Below are 20,157 nucleotides of genomic sequence, written 5' to 3'. Positions count from 1 at the left end.
GTTAGCGTCAGTGATTTTACATTGCGATTTTATTGTCTCTAAATTTGGTAATCAAAACTACAACTATGGTGTACGTTACAATCAGTGTGTAATAAGTACAAGACTGGCAGTTTCAACGTAATGAAAACATGAATACCTTGCCCGTTTTGCAAAGCGGACCTTGTTTTTATGGCAATACATCGGTGATACGCGAGCATTTAAAGCAGAGCTATAATGCCGGACATTTGGAGGGAGGATGCGGTCTCAACCTCGGTAAGAGTGTTTGCTTCTACCTTGTTAGCTAGCTAACAAGACAGAAACAAAGTTGTGTGAAAAATAACTATCATTTTAGCCAATGTCAGCAAGCTATAAACTGTGTCTACATCAATTCAATTACGTTTTAAAGCGGCGTCAATTTGCAATTCTGAAAAAAGGCACTTTAACAAACGCGAACCGCGCGTGCGTGCACACACAAACACACAGAAACAGACTGACAAGCACCAATGCGGCGGTATCACAAGATTAAACATACAATCGTCTAAATAGCCAACATTTTAAGAATTAATCAAATATAGAATTCTACACATTGAGTCTATTAGAAATTCCATCAAAAACGGCACTAACATAATTCATTTATATCTGATTACTATACAAGAAATAACAGGAAAATAGGAAACTTCACCTGCAGTATCCAGTATTTATTTCACAGTCACACTGGTTGAGTTTTTTTGCTAAAAAGTTACTGAAACGTTTTCAACTCACTGAACCATTTCAGATCGTATCATTTTAAAAGTCAAGTCAAGCTTTATTTGTATAGCACATTAAAACAACTTAAGTTGACCGAAGTGCTGCACAGGGCACAGAAGACAATAAAAGCAACAAAACAGTGAATAATAGAATAAACTAAGAAAACATTTTTGTTTTGAAACTGTTGAAGTAAAAACAATATAAAATCAAGGTTATTTGCGGAATGTTTGACAGAATAAATTAGTTTTTAGCAGGGTTTAAAAATGCTCCGTTTAAGCAGCCCTAATGTGCAGAGGCAGATTGTTCCATGCTTTTAAAAAAGTAATCGTCCCTGAATGGTATCGGTAACCACAAATTCGATTCAGAATTTGTGGTTACCGATTTTTTTAATGCATTCTAAATATTAAATAAATGTAAATAAAAGTCAGCTTACAGCAGAACCAGTGGGAGCTCCTCTATTCCGCTCATAAAATCTGATAAATGACCATTCAAAAAGCGGCAACAATACTATATTTACATTTCGTGACTTGAATATTAACCAAGTATTCGTGATAATAATATTATAAACACTAACGCAGATTAACTTTTTAGAGCGCCGCCGTGATCACACAATGATACTATGTTCGCTTCATTGACTGATCAGCGGCTTCCTCACTCCCTAGCTCCGTGTAAGTTTATTCTAGATCATAAATCATGCATCTCACCTGCACAGAAGAAGTGCGAGTAGGTGTTCCGCCCCACCCCTCCTCCACCCAGTTTCCTCACGAGGATTATGAGACATTCTTTACCCAAATGGGAATATATAAACATCTAAGCAGTCGGCCTCTTAAAGACAGCAGGTGTTATACAGTAAGTGTTGTTTTGTTAGTTGGCTCTCATAAAGTGAGAAGTAATCGGTGACTATAAGAGAAAAAAAGCAATCATTGTGATTCGTTTTTTAAATTACCGTAATCAGAATCAGAATAGTTTTATTGCCATTGTTTGAGAACGGGTTCACAAACTAGGAATTTTTCTTGGTGCAATCGTGCAACATAAAACACACATAAAACCTATTTGCTTAAAATTATCAAAATACTGAACATTATCTATACTTACATCATGTATATAAAACCCTAATGGAGGTGTTTGGGTTTTTTTTAGGGTCTCTCTAGGCAGAATTGAACAGCTCCAATAGGCTCCATTGTAAGCGGACATTTGATTGCATTTATTTACAAGTTAGAATGCATTTAAAAAATCCATCCGTCATGTCTTTCATAAAGATTGTCAACGATATGCAGAATTCCAAAAAAAATGCAGTTCCCCTTTGAACACCTACAATTACCACTCGAACACACACAAAAGTACCGAAAATTGTTACCGTTTAGTACCAGTATTTGTTTTCCAGGTTCCAGGAATTGGTACCGTATCGGGTGAAGGTATCAAACCCTATTTAGGCCCATGATACCTGACAGAATTTTTTATTGAAAACTTAATCATGCAAAAAGGGGGTGGTGTACTAAAACATGGGTTCCATTAATCTATTCTATATAATTTTATCATTTCCCAGACTCAAGCTTGCTTCATCATTTAAATCATAATTCCTGTTCTTTAGTTAAGTTGTCCCAAACATCCCAAATTTGCTAATGTCATTACATAGTGCAACTGTGCATGATTGCTGCACTCCGCCTTTTTAAACCCTTTTGTCCGAAACCTGGTCTAAATGGATCATCAATCAAGCTTGTCTTCTATGTCTTTCTAGATCGCAGCTAAAATCAGCGGTGAGACTGCTCATCTGGCAGGCAACAATGGAGGAGCGGAGGGGTACCCGTTTTCCACACAGAAACGATCGCTCGAAGAAGCAGGTTGGAATGAAGCTCACACTGTCCCTTTCTCTTTGCCTAAAACTGCCATTATCATTAGAAGGCTTACCTTTTCCTTTTATTTAGACGAACCTGATGCCAAGAAGGTAGCGTCACAGATTGAAAGAGATTCTTCTTTGTGTACGTTAAATATGCACTTTGATTCCTCACAAACGCTGGATTATCTCGCTTTCCAGCCACTCAAAAATGTCTCCTTTTCTTGCAGCCATCGGAGCGCAACTGGCTGCCCTGTCTCAGCAAAGGTATGAGGTTATTTTTCATATTAAAGTTTTTTAGTCTTCTGCCACAAAAGTGATGGAATGCATTGTGTACTTATCTGCAGCATCAGGTCCTCCACAATGACAGAAGAGTGCAGAGTGCCTGACGCCATGGTTGGTCTCAGTAAGTACACTTATTTAAAGCCCATATCCTCAATGCTGTCCTGCAATTGTTAAACCCCAAAATATATTGGTCTTCTTTCCTGTTAAGTCATCGGTAGAGGGGGTGAACAGATCAACAAAATACAGCAGGACTCTGGCTGTAAGGTCCAGATTGCACATGGTGAGTCTGATGGCAGCCTAACATTTACCTTTTGAAGTAAATTAGTTATGCAAGGATCTCAGTTAACCCTGGTTCTTCATAAATGTTTCCACAGACAGCGCTGGTACTACGGAACGAAATGTTTCTTTGACAGGTTCAGCCGAAGCCATACAGTAAGTTCAGTTTCATATTTAAAACAAAATGAAAGCGTAGTCTGTGAGCTTTTTTCATTCATGTTAAATGTCATTAGTCTGCTGTTCTGATTAAATAAATAATTTAATGAGTTTCTAGGAGAACCCCTTTCCTACCCGAAAGGGGTTCTCCTAGAAGCTAATTGAATCTCAACAAATTTTTTTGTATTTGCAGTATGTGTCAAGGTAACGCTTTCCTGTTAACTTTCCTTCTAATTGCCTCGTCTCACGCTGTGTCACATGTTCTCTGTGGGTAAAGTCAAATCCCAAATTTGGGATTATGAATACAAAGGCCAAATAGAGGTGATGTATGTCACTGGCCCAAGTAAATTTTTTTGCAACCAAAAATTGTAACATCACAGAACTTACTTAACAATTAAATCAGAAGTTAAACTTCACTTTAAAACATATATAATTATCACCAGGAAAGAAAGGAGAGGCGTATTGCAGCTTGTTTGAAGGCAAGCGCCATATAAGCAGCCACTCATTAATAACATACAACAGCTTAAAAGTATTATGATTTAGGTCAAATGATTACAATAGCTATCTACATCAGATTTAGTTGCATTGGCCAAGTATGTTTAACACACGATTAATTTGGCTTGGCAGACTGTGCTTTTCTTGGTTAAATGCAGGAAACAACTATTAGGCAGCACATTACAGTGGTGGCCGTCTTGTAGGATAGATCTAAGAGTGTCCAATAATGTGAGATACTTGAAAGAGAGACTGCATCCGCATATTCATTATATAATCAATGCATCAAGTGGACATTAGTGAGATTCTGTTATTTTATTTAGTTTTGTACCATATTGTCTGAAAACTGAAGTTGCTGATCCACCGTAGACAGAGACTCTTTTCACAACACAGTTGATAACTGATTGAATGGTGTCTTTTTGTCTGTTCAGTTATTGACAAGGAAGTTTTAAGGTTTGCAAAAAGGAAATATTTGAAAGCAAAGAGTATATTTTTAGGGTTTAGTCTTGGTATATGCATGAGTATGGGGACAGAGCAGCTACATGTTCCCCCCTTATTCTACTTATGACTACTTTTATATGTAATTATAATATATCCATATTCAATGTTACAATACGATTATCAATACCTCTCGCCATTTTTTCGCTATAAACATTAATTTCTCATTAGGGATGTAACGATATAAATAAATAAATAAATAAATGATAAATGGGTTATACTTGTATAGCGATTTTCGATATAAACATTTCATACCACGGTTATTCTGGCCAAAAATGATCACGGTTATTAATATTGTGGTATTGTTTAATGTGCTCAAAAATGGCTTACACGCTGACATCTTTGGATATTATTTTCAAATAACAAAAACTAATAGGCCCACTATTTTGCATGTTGTGTTTTTTATAATTTACTTAAGTGTTCTGGCGGGCTTTGTGGTGTCCTACTTTGTTCAGTGGTCCTCGAATGCACAGTAAAAACACCTTTGTGTCCTATTCCTCCGAGTATAGATCAACCACTCTGGGCTAAGAGCACAGCTTGTAGGTTCACTGTGCACAGTTAAATAGCTTACCGGTAGTTAGTTACTCAGACAGAAATGTGTTTATAAGTTTAGATTGGGGTATGTCGTTTCTTAATGGGAAAAGATGTTAATCTATCTTGTATTCATGTTAGCATTTAAGCTAGCAAGCGAACACTAGTCTGTCTGTGGGTTTATCAAGTTTTGCGATCATTTTAAGTTAAAACAGTAATACTAAATGTTATACCGCGGTTATCGTCAATACCGTTTATCGTTACATCCCTCCTCCTTAGTGAGTCGGATCACAGTAATGGGAGACAAGATCCCAACAAATGCTTTGCTCACTCGTGGGCATTGCCGACGTAGTATAACTCTCACAGGACTATAAAGTGGAAGAAAATAATTAACTTATACTTTTGTTAAAACATAAATGTAGAAAGGGGGTGTAAGCATTTGTTTCAGCGATTCAAATCCTAATTTGAGATTGCCGATACGATTCGGGGGCGATATTAGTTTATGGATGACAATACGTTCCGAAAAGACTCAGTGAATTTAAATCGATTTAGTAACTTTTACAAGCAAGTAAACAACAATTAATGGGCAATGCATTCACATCTAATTTGAATAAAATGCAACCAACACTTGTTGAATTAACAAGAGGAAATTTTTTCTGTTCTCATTTTCAACATTAAAGACATTTTCAATTAAAGTATAGTAACCAACATTTTAAAACAATTGTACCTGCTACTTCTGCTTTTGTTTTTCAACATAAAAATAATACAATAATAATACCAAAAATAAAATGCGACCAACATCTCTTTAGGTTGAACTAGCAGCAGATACAGTATACTTGCTAATGTTGTTGTTTTTCAACATAGAAATAATACAAATATAACAATGTAAAAAAATAAGTGCAAGCAAATCTCTCCAGGTTAAATGAGCAATGGTTTGACCTGCTCCTACTGTCGCGTTCGAGGTGTAGGGACTTCTAGTCTTTTGAAGCGAGCATGCTGACTCAGTTTATTTCACTCGCATCACATTCGACGTCATCCTTGCGCCAACATTGACAGGTCAAGAAATATTCAAACTGTTACACTACCGTCATGAATTTAGAGTAGACTGCATTCATTTATTATAAAAACATGGAAATGCTTAATATTGTGTTTCTACTTACCGGTAATAGATTCTACTTAAGAGACATAAATATTTTTTCTAAATGACTTGGAAAACATTTTGCCAGACACCTTAAAAACATCCATCCGTTTTCTACCGCTTGTCCCTCTCGGGGTGCTGGAGCCTAGCCCAGCTGCACTCTGGCGGAAGGCGGAGTACACCCTGGACAAGGCGTTACCTCATTGCATGGCCAACACAGATAGACAGACAACATTCACGCTCCCATTCACACACAAGGGCCAATTTGGTGTTGCCAATCAACCTATCCCCAGGTGTCTTGGAGTGGGAGGAAGCCGGAGTACCCGGAGGGAACCCACGCAGTTGTGTCATCGGTGTTTGCACTATTACATTTTGTACTTTGCTTAAATGATGCTGCAAAATACAAACATTTTGTTTTACCCACACATCTCAGTATCACCATAACGACATATTGTAACTGAGCGCCATATATTGTTACCCTGAGATTCCCAGCACTAATACGTCATTACTTGTCGTGTGAATCTTTCTGATTCATGGGCTGACCATTTGGTTTAGAATCTAGTTTCGATTAAACACGATTCTCAATTAAAGCCGATTCTTGCCGTGTTTTGTTTGGTATAATAAAGATAATTATAATTAAACTCTTTCAAAGCCGGTTACATGTTAGAAAAGCTTCTTCTGTTTGCATGGAGATGACCTAAATCTACCGTTTGTCAGTCTTGGGGTCGTGGGGGGCTCGAGCCTATCCCGGCTGCATTAGAGCAGAAGGCAGTGTACACCCTGGACAAGTTGCCACCTCATCGCACGGCCAACACAGACAACATTCAGACACTAGGGCCAATTTAGTGTTGACAATCAACCTATCCCCAGGTGCATGTTTTTGGAGGTGGGAGGAAGCCAGGCAGTCATGGGGAAAACATGTACACTCCACACATAAAGACCCCAAGGCTGGGAATTGAACCCAGGACCTTGTTACTGTGAGGCACACACACTATCCCCTGTGACATTGGGGCTTGGTTGATTGGCAACACTAAATTAACTCTAGCGTGTGAGTGTGAATGTTGTCTGTCAATCTGTGTTGGCCCTGCGATGAGGTGGCGACTTGTCCAGGGTGTACCCCGCCTTTCGCCCGAATGCAGCTGAGATAGGCTCCAGCAGCCCCCGCGACCCCGAAAGGCTGGATGGGTAATCGATTTTTGAATATTGAGTCATTAAGAATAAGGATGCATAAAAATCGCGATTTGGATGTGAATCACATTTTTTTGGTGCATCCCTATTCGTAATATACTAAAACCCCAAAATTACAGATTATTGGAAACAAAAGGTTTTCATGTAGCGCTTTCTTTGACGTCACCAACCTGGCCTGCTATAAGTATTATACATTTTTGTGACAGGGTAATTTTATTGTATGTTAAAAAAAAAAATGTTTTAAGAAAAATGATGAGCTTCCTATTTTTTAAGGTTTATCATGTGAACGAACACTTTATCTGCTTCCAGGAGAGCCAAGGCACTCATAGATGACATTGTGACAAGGGGCCCCGATTCGTCCAACGGGCAGTCCGGTTCCATGCAAGAGATGATCATCCCTGCGGGCAAAGCTGGCCTCATTATAGGCAAAGGAGGCGAAACCATCAAGCAGCTACAGGTTAGACTGTGAAGTCTGGTTATGTTTGGAGAGTGTAAAGAATGGATTGGTTATGAATATGCAATGCTACCTCTAAGTTTGAGCATCATTCATTTTTGGAAACTATTGTTGGGATTTGGAACCATTTTTTGTACCCAAAGGAAATAAAATAAATTGATTTGTTCCACGATGAAACTGTCACCGTTATAAAACTTGATTAACTAAAACTATACAATTAAGTTTTAATCATTTTAACATTAAATAAAATGTTAAAGTAATATTTTTACGGTCGGACAGGTATAGAATTACGGCAAGTTATTAATATAAAATTAAAATATATTCATATACTCAGCGTAACTTGAAACTAGTATAATTTTCGAAATTGTTTTGGTTGATTTTTGATTTGGAGGATTAGAAGAATTTGACTTTTGGGGTTCCTTGCTTCAGTCATTTATTTACCTGTTCGTCTCTCTCTCTCTTTTGTGAAACATTAAAGGAACGAGCTGGAGTTAAAATGATCCTCATTCAAGATGGATCCCAGCCACCAAACGTGGATAAACCTCTGCGCATCATTGGAGACCCTTTCAAAGTGCAGGTACTTAAAAGAGCCCTAGAAAAACATTATCTCCTTTTTTTATTTTCCCCTCATCTGGTTGTTGGTTGTTTTTTTGTTTTTCAGCAAGCTAAGGAGATGGTCAATGAGATTCTCCGGGAGCGGGATCACGCCGGTTTCGGAGAAAGGAGCGAATATGGCTCAAGAATGGGCGGAGGTGGAGGTGGAGGCGGAGGCGGAGGTGGAGGCGGAGGCGGAGGGGGCATTGATGTAAGTGAGATTTATGGATTTTCTTAGGCAGTACAACATATTTGTCAAACTCCCGGTCAGCAAGAGAGAGACGGTTGCTTGTGTGTGTGTGTGTGTGCGCGCAACGCTGCACTGTCCTCCGTTCTTCCAGTTATATAGCTCACACACTTCTACAACTACACTGAGGAGATTACAGTAATGTCACTTTTCAGTTAACTTTACAGACTTGGTAATATACGGCAATTAGAGGTAGCTAACAGTGAATCTAATGGAGTCATCGATTGTGCCTGTAAAGCCTTCTAAAAACAGCCATCAATACCCCATTTACATTTTGTCACCTGAATATTAACTAAGTATTAGCGATATTGTTATTATAAGCTGAGGAACTACGTTTAGTGGCGCCGTGGTCACAGTAGCTTATGCAGCTACTGACATACTGAGTCGGTGAGCTGCTGCATTGACTCTGTATAAGTTGATTCTAGATTATAAATTGTGCCTCTCGCTTGTATAGTAGAATGTTGTGATTATAAACCAACCAACCAACATTACCGTATAATTCGGAGCATAAATCGCGCCGGAGTATGTCGCACCAGCCGAAAATGCACAATAAAGAAGGAAAAAAACATTTAAGTCGCACTAGAGTATAAGTCGCATTTTTTTGGGAAATTTATTTGATAAAACCCAACACCAAGAATAGACGTTTGAAAGGCAATTTAAAATAAGTAAAGAATAGTGAACAACAGGCTGAATAAGTGTACGTTATATGACTCATAAATAACCAACTGAGAACGTGCCTGGTATGTTAACGTAACATATTATGGTAAGACTCATTTAAATAACTATAACATATAGAACATGCTATACGTTTACCAAACAATCTGTCACTCTTAATCGCTAAATCCGATGAAATCTTATACGTCTAGTCTCTTACGTGAATGAGCTAAATAATATTATTTGATATTTTACGGTAATGTGTTAATAATTTCACACATAAGTCGCACCCCTGGCCAAACTATGAAAAAAAACTTCCACTTATAGTCCGAAAAATACGGTACATATATACTTACTAGAGGTGGGGAAAATAATCAATTTTTAGATGCATCGCAATTCGGACATAAATGATTATAAAATCGATTAGTAAACATCAAAAAATCTATTTATTTACTGTAAATAAAGTAATGCAGACAGTTCTAAAATTTGGCTGACTGACTCACCAAGAGATTCGACTAGCTCCTTTATTTTAGGGCACTTATGTTCCAGTTTTGCACACATTTCTATTACAAATACACTGTTTTTTAAAGTTGCAAGCGATGAACGCTTAATTAGTTAAATGAAAAACTGAATCAATATACATAAATTAAAAATGCATCAAAATCGTGAGGTGCCCAAGAAGTCCCATCTCTAATACTTAGTGTGTATATAAAACGTTAAAGGGTTTGTTTTAAAAAACTTTTTTTTTTTTTAATTTTTTTTTTTTTTACTTTTTACATAAATAAATACAATCATGTGTGCTTACGGACTGTATCCCTGCAGACTGTATTGATCTATATTGATATATAATGTATATATTGTGTTTTTTATGTTGATTTCGTTAAAAAAAATATATATATATATTTTTTTTTTAAATTTCTTGTGCGGCCCGGTACCAATCGGTCCGCGGACCGGTACCGGGCCGTGGCCCGGTGGTTGGGGACCACTGGTCTAAAGTATAAAATATAGCTCTTGTCTGTATGTTAAGAGGATGACTGAGAGGTAGTCAATCAACAATCTATCAAAATTAACACGCCAAATCGACATCTAAAGCTCTCTCTTGAAGCGCCCGCACACAGAGGCTTGTCTCTTTTTTTATGGGGTTAAATTTCAGTAAGTAGTTTTGTAAAGGTTCAAGAATTACTTTAGAGGACATTATATTGAGTATTCTGATTGAGTCCAGGTTTGATTGACTGACTTGAAAGTGCTGGAAATGGACAGTATCACGCTAACAAAATAATTCATTTTTATATTTGTTTGAATAATGGTAATCTTAAAAATGAACTTGAATCTCACAATTGCAAAAGTGTGTTTCGTCATGTCTATTGTGTGTTGGGTTTTTACAGATAGCTGTTCCTCGCCATGCAGTGGGTGTCGTAATTGGACGAAGCGGGGAGATGATTAAAAAGATCCAGAGTGATGCTGGAGTTAAAATACAGTTTAAACCAGGTGAGTGCCTTTCGAAATTGTATGTTTTGCTTTTAAAATCAAATTGGTGGTCATTCCACTGCCTCTCGCATTCTCTTGTCTTTTAGAATCCCTCACCCGTTAAACTTATTTTAAACTGACTTTACTTTTCAGATGATGGCACTGCTCCTGAAAAAATTGCTCATATTTCGGGTCCTCCTGACCAGTGTCAACATGCAGCCTCCATCATCACAGATCTGCTTCAGAGTATTCGTAACCGAGATGAGGGAGGCCAGGGGGTAAGTAGGCAATGGGCAGAGACGACCCATTTTTTAAACTGTCTTTTGCTGCTGAGCATTTTGACAAGAGACTAGGGTTGTACCGATACCTATATTTTGGTACCAGTACCAAAATGTATGTTGATACTTAAACTAAAGGGCACCACAAAAAAAATTCATTTTTGGCTTCATTTTGACAGAAAATCTTAAAATGCGTTAAACATATGGTTCTTATTGCACTCAAAGAACAATTTAAGACGAATACAATTAAAATGTAAAGGCAGTAAACACACTGGGCTTTTTTGTTGCACTCAAAGAACAATTTCATGTATTACATTTTGCTTGCCATAATGTAGGATTAGGTTAGAATAAAATATAACGTGTTATTGACATTATGATTTATGGTTGCCACTTACTACTGCAATATGTCTATGCTTTAAGAAATATAAAATCATTTGTAAACACTAAAAGCAATACTATAGTTAAAAGTACATAGATAAAACTTGTAGCAGGTAAAACACATTGTTAAAGATAAAACACAAATTGTAGCAATTTGGTACGAAATTCAGTCATTTTACTTGCGTGCATTGGCAGTTTGGACATCGCTAATACTGTATTTGGCATCAAGCCAAACAGGTGTATGTGCATCTATGTTTCTGTATGTGCACAACAGAGGAGCTAGTTAACTTTATTAGCTGTCAATCTTACTGCTTATTTAATTGTTTAGCTTAGTTCAGTGGTTCTTAACCTTGTTGGAGGTACCGAACCCCACCAGTTTCATATGCGCATTCACCGAACCCTTCTTTAGTGAAAAATAAAATGTTTTTTTTCAAATTCAAGACAGTTATATGTTTTTGGTAACACTTTAGTGTGGGGAACATATTCAAAGTAACAAAGACTTGATTTAGAGTTATTTGGTTAGGGTTAGGGCCAGGGTTAGAGGGTTAGGGATATAATAAGGTCATGCCGAATAAGGCAATAATAAGTACTTAATAATGACTAGTTAAGAGCCAATATGTTACTAATTTGCATGTTAATAAGCAACTAATTAATGGTGAATATGTTCCCCATACTAAAGTGTTACCATGTTTTTTTACTGGTGCACAAAATTAACCGTGCATGAACATCACCTTGTTCAAAGAACAAAACCAACATAGTGTATAAACTCACAACAAATTACACACCTGCAAATCAGTGTGACTTCTGCTGTTGCCGTATGCGTAATACGCCGATAGGGAGACGTTTTTATTTACACGATGAGTCGGGTATGTCTTGACCTCCGCTGAACCCCTGAGCCCGACTCACCGAACCCCTAGGGTTCGATCGAACCCAGGTTAAGAACCACTGGCTTAATTTGAAGCATAGGTGGTAACACATTGATCATGCCACCTTTGGGCACACCGAGGCGAAGTTAGTTTCAGGTTGGACATTCAACAGACATGGCGAGGCATGTTTTAAAGCAGCGCTTGCAACGCGGCACTTCTGTGTTTAAAGCGTCCTCTTTATCGATAGTTTTAAAACCCAAATACCTCATCTTATACTTCACGCAACCTCTAAATCAACCAGTAGGATTGTCTTTATTTGCCATTTTTCCTCTCCTCACTGTTTCTTCTTGTGCGCTCTGTGAGTGTGTGCGCTCTGACACACTTAGCATGCTCCTCTGCTCTGTATGGCAGTATAGTACCGTTTTGAATTCATTAGTACCACGCTACTTTATTAGTACTGGTATACCATACAATCTTACAAGAGACTTTGTTTCGCAGGGCCCCGCTGGTTCAGGGATGCCACCTGGAGGACGAGGACGGGGTAGAAGCCAGGGCAACTGGGGTCCCTCGGGTGAAGAGATGACCTTCTCCATTCCTGCTCACAAATGTGGACTTGTGATTGGCAGAGGAGGAGAAAACGTCAAATCCATTAACCAACAGACTGGTGCATTTGTTGAGATGCTACGTCAGCCACCACCAGATGGTGATCCAAGCTTCAAACTGTTCACCATCAGTGGAACCCCTCAACAGATAGACTATGCAAAGCAGCTAATAGAAGAGAAGATTGAGGTACAGTTATGGACTGCAACTAACAATGTAATGACTACATGGGCTCACCTTTTAAAATGTTTTTTAGGTGCAGTTGTGTCCTGTGGGTGGTGGTCCTGGTCCAGGAGGTCCCGGTGGTTCAATGGACCCCTATAACCCCAACCCATATAATGCAGGAACCCCTGGTGGAGCACCCCAGTATGAACACACCTAAATATGGGAATTTTCTGAAATGTTATCCCTAATTAACTAAGTTGTCCTCCCTCTTTACAGTAGTGGTGCACCCGGTGGTCCACAGTACCATCCTCAGGGCTGGGGGAACAACTTCCAGCAATGGCAGGCCCCTGGGCCACAGGACCCTAGTGAGCACCCTTTTTTCAAACATATCATTAATTCATTTAAATTCCTTAATGTCAAACTTTTAGATGTAGAGTATTGATTCTTCCCATCCCTCCTGCCACCAGATAAGGCACCAGCAGATCCGAATGCCGCTTGGGCAGCCTATTATGCACAGTACTATGGTCAGCAGCCAGGCGGTGCCATGCCAGCCCAGACCCCAGGAGATCCTGGACCACCAGGGGACCAGAACCAAGCACCACAGACTGCTGGTGGCCAGCCAGACTACACAAAGGCTTGGGAGGAGTACTACAAGAAGATGGGCATGGGTAAGCAGCCTTATTAGTTTTCAGTCCTATAAGAATTTATTTGGTATGCTCGGCCTGGGCTAATATTAAGTCAGTTAACCGACAATAAATGAAAATTAAAGTCGGAAAGATTTCCATCGTTGATAAATCGCCATGTGCGTGCTTTAAGAGCATTCAGGCTTTTCGGCACTTTTAGCGACTTTGCACATTTGTACCATAGCAAAAAGAAATGAAGGGGGTGAATAATCTTATCCTCGTTAAGTGTCTTTAACTCTTAGTGTAGTGCCGCGGGGTCGATGGACCGCTAGCATCACACAGTGCACCTAGTTGGCATATAGCAGCTAACATGGACAAAATGAACACAAAACCGAATTCCACCCAGTGTGGGAATATTTCAGTTTAAACCTTTGGAATAAGATGAGCCTATCAACACAGAGAAACCAGTTTGCCGGATGTGTGCGACTAAAACAAACCTGCATGCCCACTTGAAACACATTGACCCGACAGTCCACACTCACTTTGTGTTCGGTGAACAAGCCAGGTCAGTCTAAACAAAACGATGCAAAAGAGTGTGTGCTCAAAGTGAGGATAAATACATCACCAAAGACATGCTGACATTTAATACTGTTATAAAACTAGCATTTAAAGGCCTACTGAAATGACATTTTTTTATTTAAACGGGAATAGCAGATCCATTCTATGTGTCATACTTGATCATTTCGCGATATTGCCATATTTTTGCTGAAAGGATTTAGTATAGAACGACGATAAACATCGCAACTTTTGGTATCTGATAAAAACACCCCTTGCCCCTACCGGAAGTAGCGTGACGTCACAAGACAAAGGATTCCTCACAATTCCGCTTTGTTTACAATGGAGCGAGAGACATTCGGACCGAGAAAGCGACGATTACCCCATTAATTTGAGCGAAAAGATGAAAGATTCGTGGATGAAGAACTTTAGAGTGAAGGACTACAGTGTAGTGCGGGGTGTATGTTTTTTCGCTCTGACCGTAACTTAGGTACAAGCTGGCTCATTGGATTCCACACTCTCTCCTTTTTCTATTGTGGATCACGGATTTGTATTTTAAACCACCTCAGATACTATATCCTCTTGAAAATGAGTCGAGAACGCGAAATGGACATTCACAGTGACTGAACATGTAAATACACGGTTAATAATTTTCAGCTTGGCGAAGCTAAAAAAAATAGAAGCTAACTTAGCTACAGAGCTAATGTGATAGCAGGCTCAAATGCAGATAGAAACAAAATTTAAAAAAACCCTGACTGGAAGGATAGACAGAAGATCAACAATACTATTAAACCATGAACATGTAAATACACGGTTAATAATTTTCAGCTTGGCGAAGCTAAAAAAAAATAGAAGCTAACTTAGCTACGGAGCTAATGTGATAGCATCAGTCTCAAATGCAGATAGAAACTAAATAAAAAAAAACCGTGACTGGAAGGATAGACAGAAGATCAACAATACTATTAAACCATGAACATGTAAATACACGGTTAATAATTTTCAGCTTGGCGAAGCTAAAAAAAAATAGAAGCTAACTTAGCTACGGTGCTAACGTGATAGCATCAGTCTCAAATGCAGATAAAAACTAAATAAAATAAAAAACCCTGACTGGAAGGATAGACAGAAGATCAACAATACTATTAAACCATGAACATGTAAATACACGGTTAATAATTTTCAGCTTGGCGAAGCTAAAAAAATAGAAGCTAACTTAGATGCGGCAGCGGGCGTTGTACGCTTTTGACGACACCCCGGCCGCCATCAGAGTCGGCAAGAAACATATATTTCCCCAAAGTTACGTACGTGACATGCACATATCGACACGCACATACGGGCAAGCGATCAAATGTTTGGAAGCCAAAGCTGTACTCACCGTAGTGCGTCTGTTATCCTGCTCAAAACACAACACAACCTCCTGGTGTTGGTGTTGCTACAGCCAGCCGCTAATACACCGATCGCACCTACAACTTTCTTATTTGCAGTCTCCATTGTCCATTAAACAAATTGCAAAAGATTCACCAACACAGATGTCCAGAATACTGTGGAATTTTGTCGAAGAAAACAGAGGTATTTGTATGGGTCCAAACACTTCCCTTGACCTCGTGACGTCACGTGCATACGTCATCATACCGCGACGTTTTCAAGCGGAAGTTTCGCGGGAAATTTAAAATTGCACTTTATAAGTTAACCCGGCCGTATTGGCATGTGTTGCAATGTTAAGATTTCATCATCAATATATAAACTATAAATGGGTTATACTTGTATAGCGCTTTTCTACCTTCAAGGTACTCAAAGCGCTTTGACAGTATTTCCACATTCACCCATTCACACACACATTCACACACTGATGGTGGGAGCTGCCATGCAAGGCGCTAACCAGCTAACCATCAGGAGCAAGGGTGAAGTGTCTTGCCCAAGGACACAACGGATGTGACTAGGATGGTAGAAGGTGGGGATTGAACCCCAGTAACCAGCAACCCTCCTATTGCTGGCACGGCTACTCTACCAACTTATTTGCTGTCATATCAGTGTTCCTCACTCGGAATCTGCCAAACTTCATTTTGTTTTGCATATGACCTGTTTATACTGTAGTGTTTATATTGTTACTTTGCACTTTTGTTTAAGAAGGCCCTAACTTGATTGTCAATTAATTAATGCACAACTCCACCTCTGCCTACATGTGCAACATTGTTTGTCAATACTTTATTTAGCTGTTTTATTTATTGTTATAGTTGTGTATATTTGAGGGCCCCCCAACCCCTCCTTAATGTTTTTAAAATATTTTTTATTCAAGGGCAAAATTTTACTTACAGGCAAAGTATATTTTGTTTGTTTGTTTTATTTAACTTAGAGATTGAAATGTTTTCATTCCAATTACAATGTTAAAATTCACGAGAAATACAAGTTTATTGCATTTTAAAGGATACACATGCAATATTAAGTATTATCATTACATCAATGTTTAATTTGGTCTCATAAAAATAATGGCAATAACATAGTTTATTGACAACTTGAAGGTCAATATGTCGTCAAGCAAAATTTATCGGCCCAGGCCTATGGTATGCATGTTAACAATTTATCCCTCAGTGTAAGATGTGTATATAATCATTCATTAACATAAGAAATGTGAACATGTTACGGATCATTTTAGTGGATATAGGGAGCTTTTAGCTTTTAAATCTTTTTTTTTTTTTTTTTTTTTTTTTTGCATCAATGGTTCCAGTCTGTAAGAACTTCTGGTACTTAGTAAATTCAGTGTAGTACAAGTGAGGCTGTAGTATTTCAGCATAATGACAGTAGTATTTTAACAAATGAAACACAGGATGTAATTGTACTTGGTGTTTTTGTTTTTTCAGTTCAGCCTGCAGGAGGGGCAGCAGCTGCTCCAGGAACAGCGGCTGCTCCTGCAGCAGCTGGAGGAGCAGCACCTGGAGGCCAGCAGGATTACAGTGCGGCCTGGGCAGAGTACTACAGACAGCAGGCTGCTTACTATGGGCAGGGAGGGCAGGCACCCGGGCAACCAGCTGCTCCACAGCAAGGGCAGCAGGTACATTTTTTTTAATTTCTCAAGAATGACCGAAGGGTCTCTTTTATATGATGTAAATGAACAACTGTAGTCAGTCATCACTAGAATACCTCACTCAACCAATCGCATGGCATATGTGATTTCTCATTTCAGGCCCAGTAAAGATGTCATGACCGTGTGGATGGTTTTGTTGGCTCCTGGGACTTCTGCTTATAGAGATTTCCATTTTGGCTTCAACAATTTAAGACCCTGATTTCACAATTTCCCTTTTTTTTTTCTTTTTTTTTCCTTTTTTTTTAATTCAAAACTTGCTAGTTGTCTGAGCTACTATCCCCCACCCCACTCCCTCGAACAGAACAAGGGGGAAACTTTTTCTCATGCATTGCAACAAGGCACTAAATAATGTTGATAGAATCTGTCTGCTCGTCAACTCACCCACACTGTGTAATAATAAGTCTAATTTACCTTTTCAAAATATTGTAAAATATGTCTCTTTACTGCAGAGAATTCACAATTATAAATTTCAAGTTTCACATTCTGGTTAATGGTATCACTTTGCAGTATATTTTATGTTAAAATTCTGCTTTGATGGCAACATTTTTCTTACTTTTGGTACTTTTTAAACCTCATTTAAAATAAGTATCAGTGTTGAAATTGCAGTTGTAATTGACCATGCATTTCTTAATTTTTATTTGATTCACTGTAAAAATCAAACAAAAAAAACAAAAGTTTTTCAGAAGGGGATTGTGTGTGTGTCTGTACTCTGTAAGCAATAATGCTACTGAACAGGAGAATGTGTGCAAGTTTGCTGTAATATGGCATCTCATATGTTGGCTGGTTGTGTGTGCATGTATGTGTGGGTTTGTCTGCCCTCTGCTTATTTCTACAACGTAATTGATGGACAATATTTTTTTCTGTTCCGATAGGCTCTGTCATTGTATTTTGTTGTTTTTTACAGCTTGTTTTTAAATACTTAAAATAAAACATTCAGATCTAATTACCTCTTTAATCACAAATGTTTCTCTGCATTATAAAGTTAATACAGATTAAAAGTTAACGCATTAAATAAAATTTCCTTTAAAAGCACAGGGGCGGCGTAGCTCGGTAGGTAGGGTGGCTGCACCAGCGACTTGAGGGTTCCAGGTTCAATCCCCGCTTCTGCCATCCTAGTCAAAGCTGTTGTGTCCTTGGCCAAGACACTTCACCCACCTGCTCCCAGTGCCACCCACACTGACCTAAATGTAACTTAGATAATGGGTTTCACTATGCAAAGCGCTTTGAGTCACTAGAGAAAAGCGCTATATAAATATAATTCACACTTCACAATTTTTTTTGTCGCACGATTAACACTCGTGCGTCCTGTTTGACCCCTCTGCCCATTCCGTAGTGTTGGAAAATGTATGCGTTCAGTTACTGTTGAGCCACAAGCGGGGGCAAAATAGCAAGCAGAAATGGACAAAGGAAATGGTATATTTTGGAAAGCCCAAAGCCATGGCAACTGGTCCTCTTGACAAGACTATTTCATCCATGATGTCCGTGAGCCATACTCCTTAGAGCAAAATGCCTTGCATTCAGAGGGGTGGAGCTTCACTTCTTCGTGTAGGTTACAGTTTACTGCATTGATAACATAATGTTGATTGTTACTGTAACTGGTCTAGTAAGATGGAATAAAAGCTCAGCAGAAAGGAAAGACAGAAGGCAGTAAGTCTAGTCACATTTTTATCAGACTTTCACGTTGTCAAAACATGTCAAGACACGTTCCTAAAACCAATCACACACTTCCAGCTAAATAATAGAATAGAAAGTACTTTATTGATTCCTGGGGGAAATTCAGCACCACTGTTAGCTCACAATAAACAAACACTTAGGTATTTTTTACATGTGAATAATATAGTCTATTATACAGCATTATTCACATGTGAATAATATAAATACAGTCAATTATACATTCAAGTACAGTCAAAAAGGAACATATGCATTATACAGTCTGATGGCTGTCGGTATGAAGGACTTCATGTGTAGTTCCGTGTTGCATTTTGGGAGTCTGAGCCTTCCACTGAACGTGCTCATTCTCTTAGCCAGCCAGGTCCGAGTGTAGTGGGTGGGAAGTGTTGTAATAATAGGTAAGATAATAATAGTACTATGTGTCACATCCAGTCTTAACTACACTAACTAAATGTATACATACATACACGTGTGTGCGTGCGCGCTTATATATACATAATGTTTGTCTGTGTGTGAGTATACAAAAATATAAACACTTGTTTTTGTTCCTATTTTTCATGAAATATTGTTCGCAAATCTGTGTTAGTGAGCATTTTTTCTTTACCTAGATAATCCATCTATCCCACCTCATAGGTTTGGCATATCAAGATGCTGATTAAAGAGCATGATTATTGCACAGGTGTCCCTTAGGCTGCCTACGATAAAAGGCCACTCTGAAATGTGCAGTTTAATCACACAGCACAATGCCACAGCTGTCGGAAGTTTTGAGGAAGCGTGCAGTTGGCATGCTGACTGCAGGAATGTCCATCAGAACTGTTGTCTGTTAATTGAGTGTTCATTTCTCTCCATAAGGTGTTTCAGATAATTTTGCAGTACATCCAACCAGCCTCACCACAGCAGACTACCGGTACATGTAACCACACTAGCTCAGGACCTCCTCATCCAGCAGGTGCACCTCTGATCGTCTGAGACCAGCCACCAAACCAAAGAATTTCTGCACAAACTGAGAAACTCTCAGGGAAGTTCATCTGCATGCTCGTCTTCATTGGGGTCTCGACCTGACTGCAGTTCGTCGTTGGAACAGATTTGAGTGGGCAAATGCTCTCATTCGTTAGCATCTGGCACTTTGGAGAGGTGTTCTCTTGACGGATTAATCCTGGTTTTCACTGTTCAGGGCAGATGGCAGACAGCGTGTGTGGGAGAGTGTGAAACGAGTGGCCCTCGGTGGGTGTGGGGTTATGGCATGGGCAGGCGTATGTTATGGACAACGATCGCAAGTGCATTTTATTGATGGTGTTTTGAATGCACAGAGATACCGTAACGAGATCCGAAGGCCCATCGTGCCATTCATGTTGCAGCATGACAATGCACAGGCCCCATGTTGCAAGGATGTGTACACAAG

General features: G+C 38.9%; 1 protein-coding gene across 1 annotated transcript; it reads left to right on the top strand.

Moving 5' to 3' along the window:
• The first annotated feature begins 213 nt into the window (after nt 1-213).
• khsrp (KH-type splicing regulatory protein) lies at nt 214-19,010 on the top strand. The gene is made up of 18 exons (XM_062033580.1): nt 214-252; nt 2,465-2,567; nt 2,652-2,705; nt 2,791-2,827; nt 2,908-2,966; nt 3,054-3,125; nt 3,220-3,277; nt 7,434-7,581; nt 8,057-8,155; nt 8,240-8,383; nt 10,459-10,561; nt 10,694-10,818; nt 12,561-12,851; nt 12,919-13,028; nt 13,104-13,192; nt 13,295-13,495; nt 16,861-17,051; nt 17,184-19,010. The coding sequence occupies exons 1-18, from the start codon at nt 214-216 to the stop codon at nt 17,190-17,192; spliced, it is 1,932 nt and encodes a 643-aa protein (XP_061889564.1). The 3' UTR covers nt 17,193-19,010.
• The last annotated feature ends 1,147 nt before the right edge of the window (nt 19,011-20,157 follow it).

This window comes from Entelurus aequoreus, linkage group LG22, assembly GCF_033978785.1.
Source record: "Entelurus aequoreus isolate RoL-2023_Sb linkage group LG22, RoL_Eaeq_v1.1, whole genome shotgun sequence".
Lineage (NCBI taxonomy): Eukaryota > Metazoa > Chordata > Actinopteri > Syngnathiformes > Syngnathidae > Entelurus > Entelurus aequoreus.
Note: the sequence above shows the minus strand (reverse complement) of the source record. Positions and strands in the feature narration are given on the sequence as shown.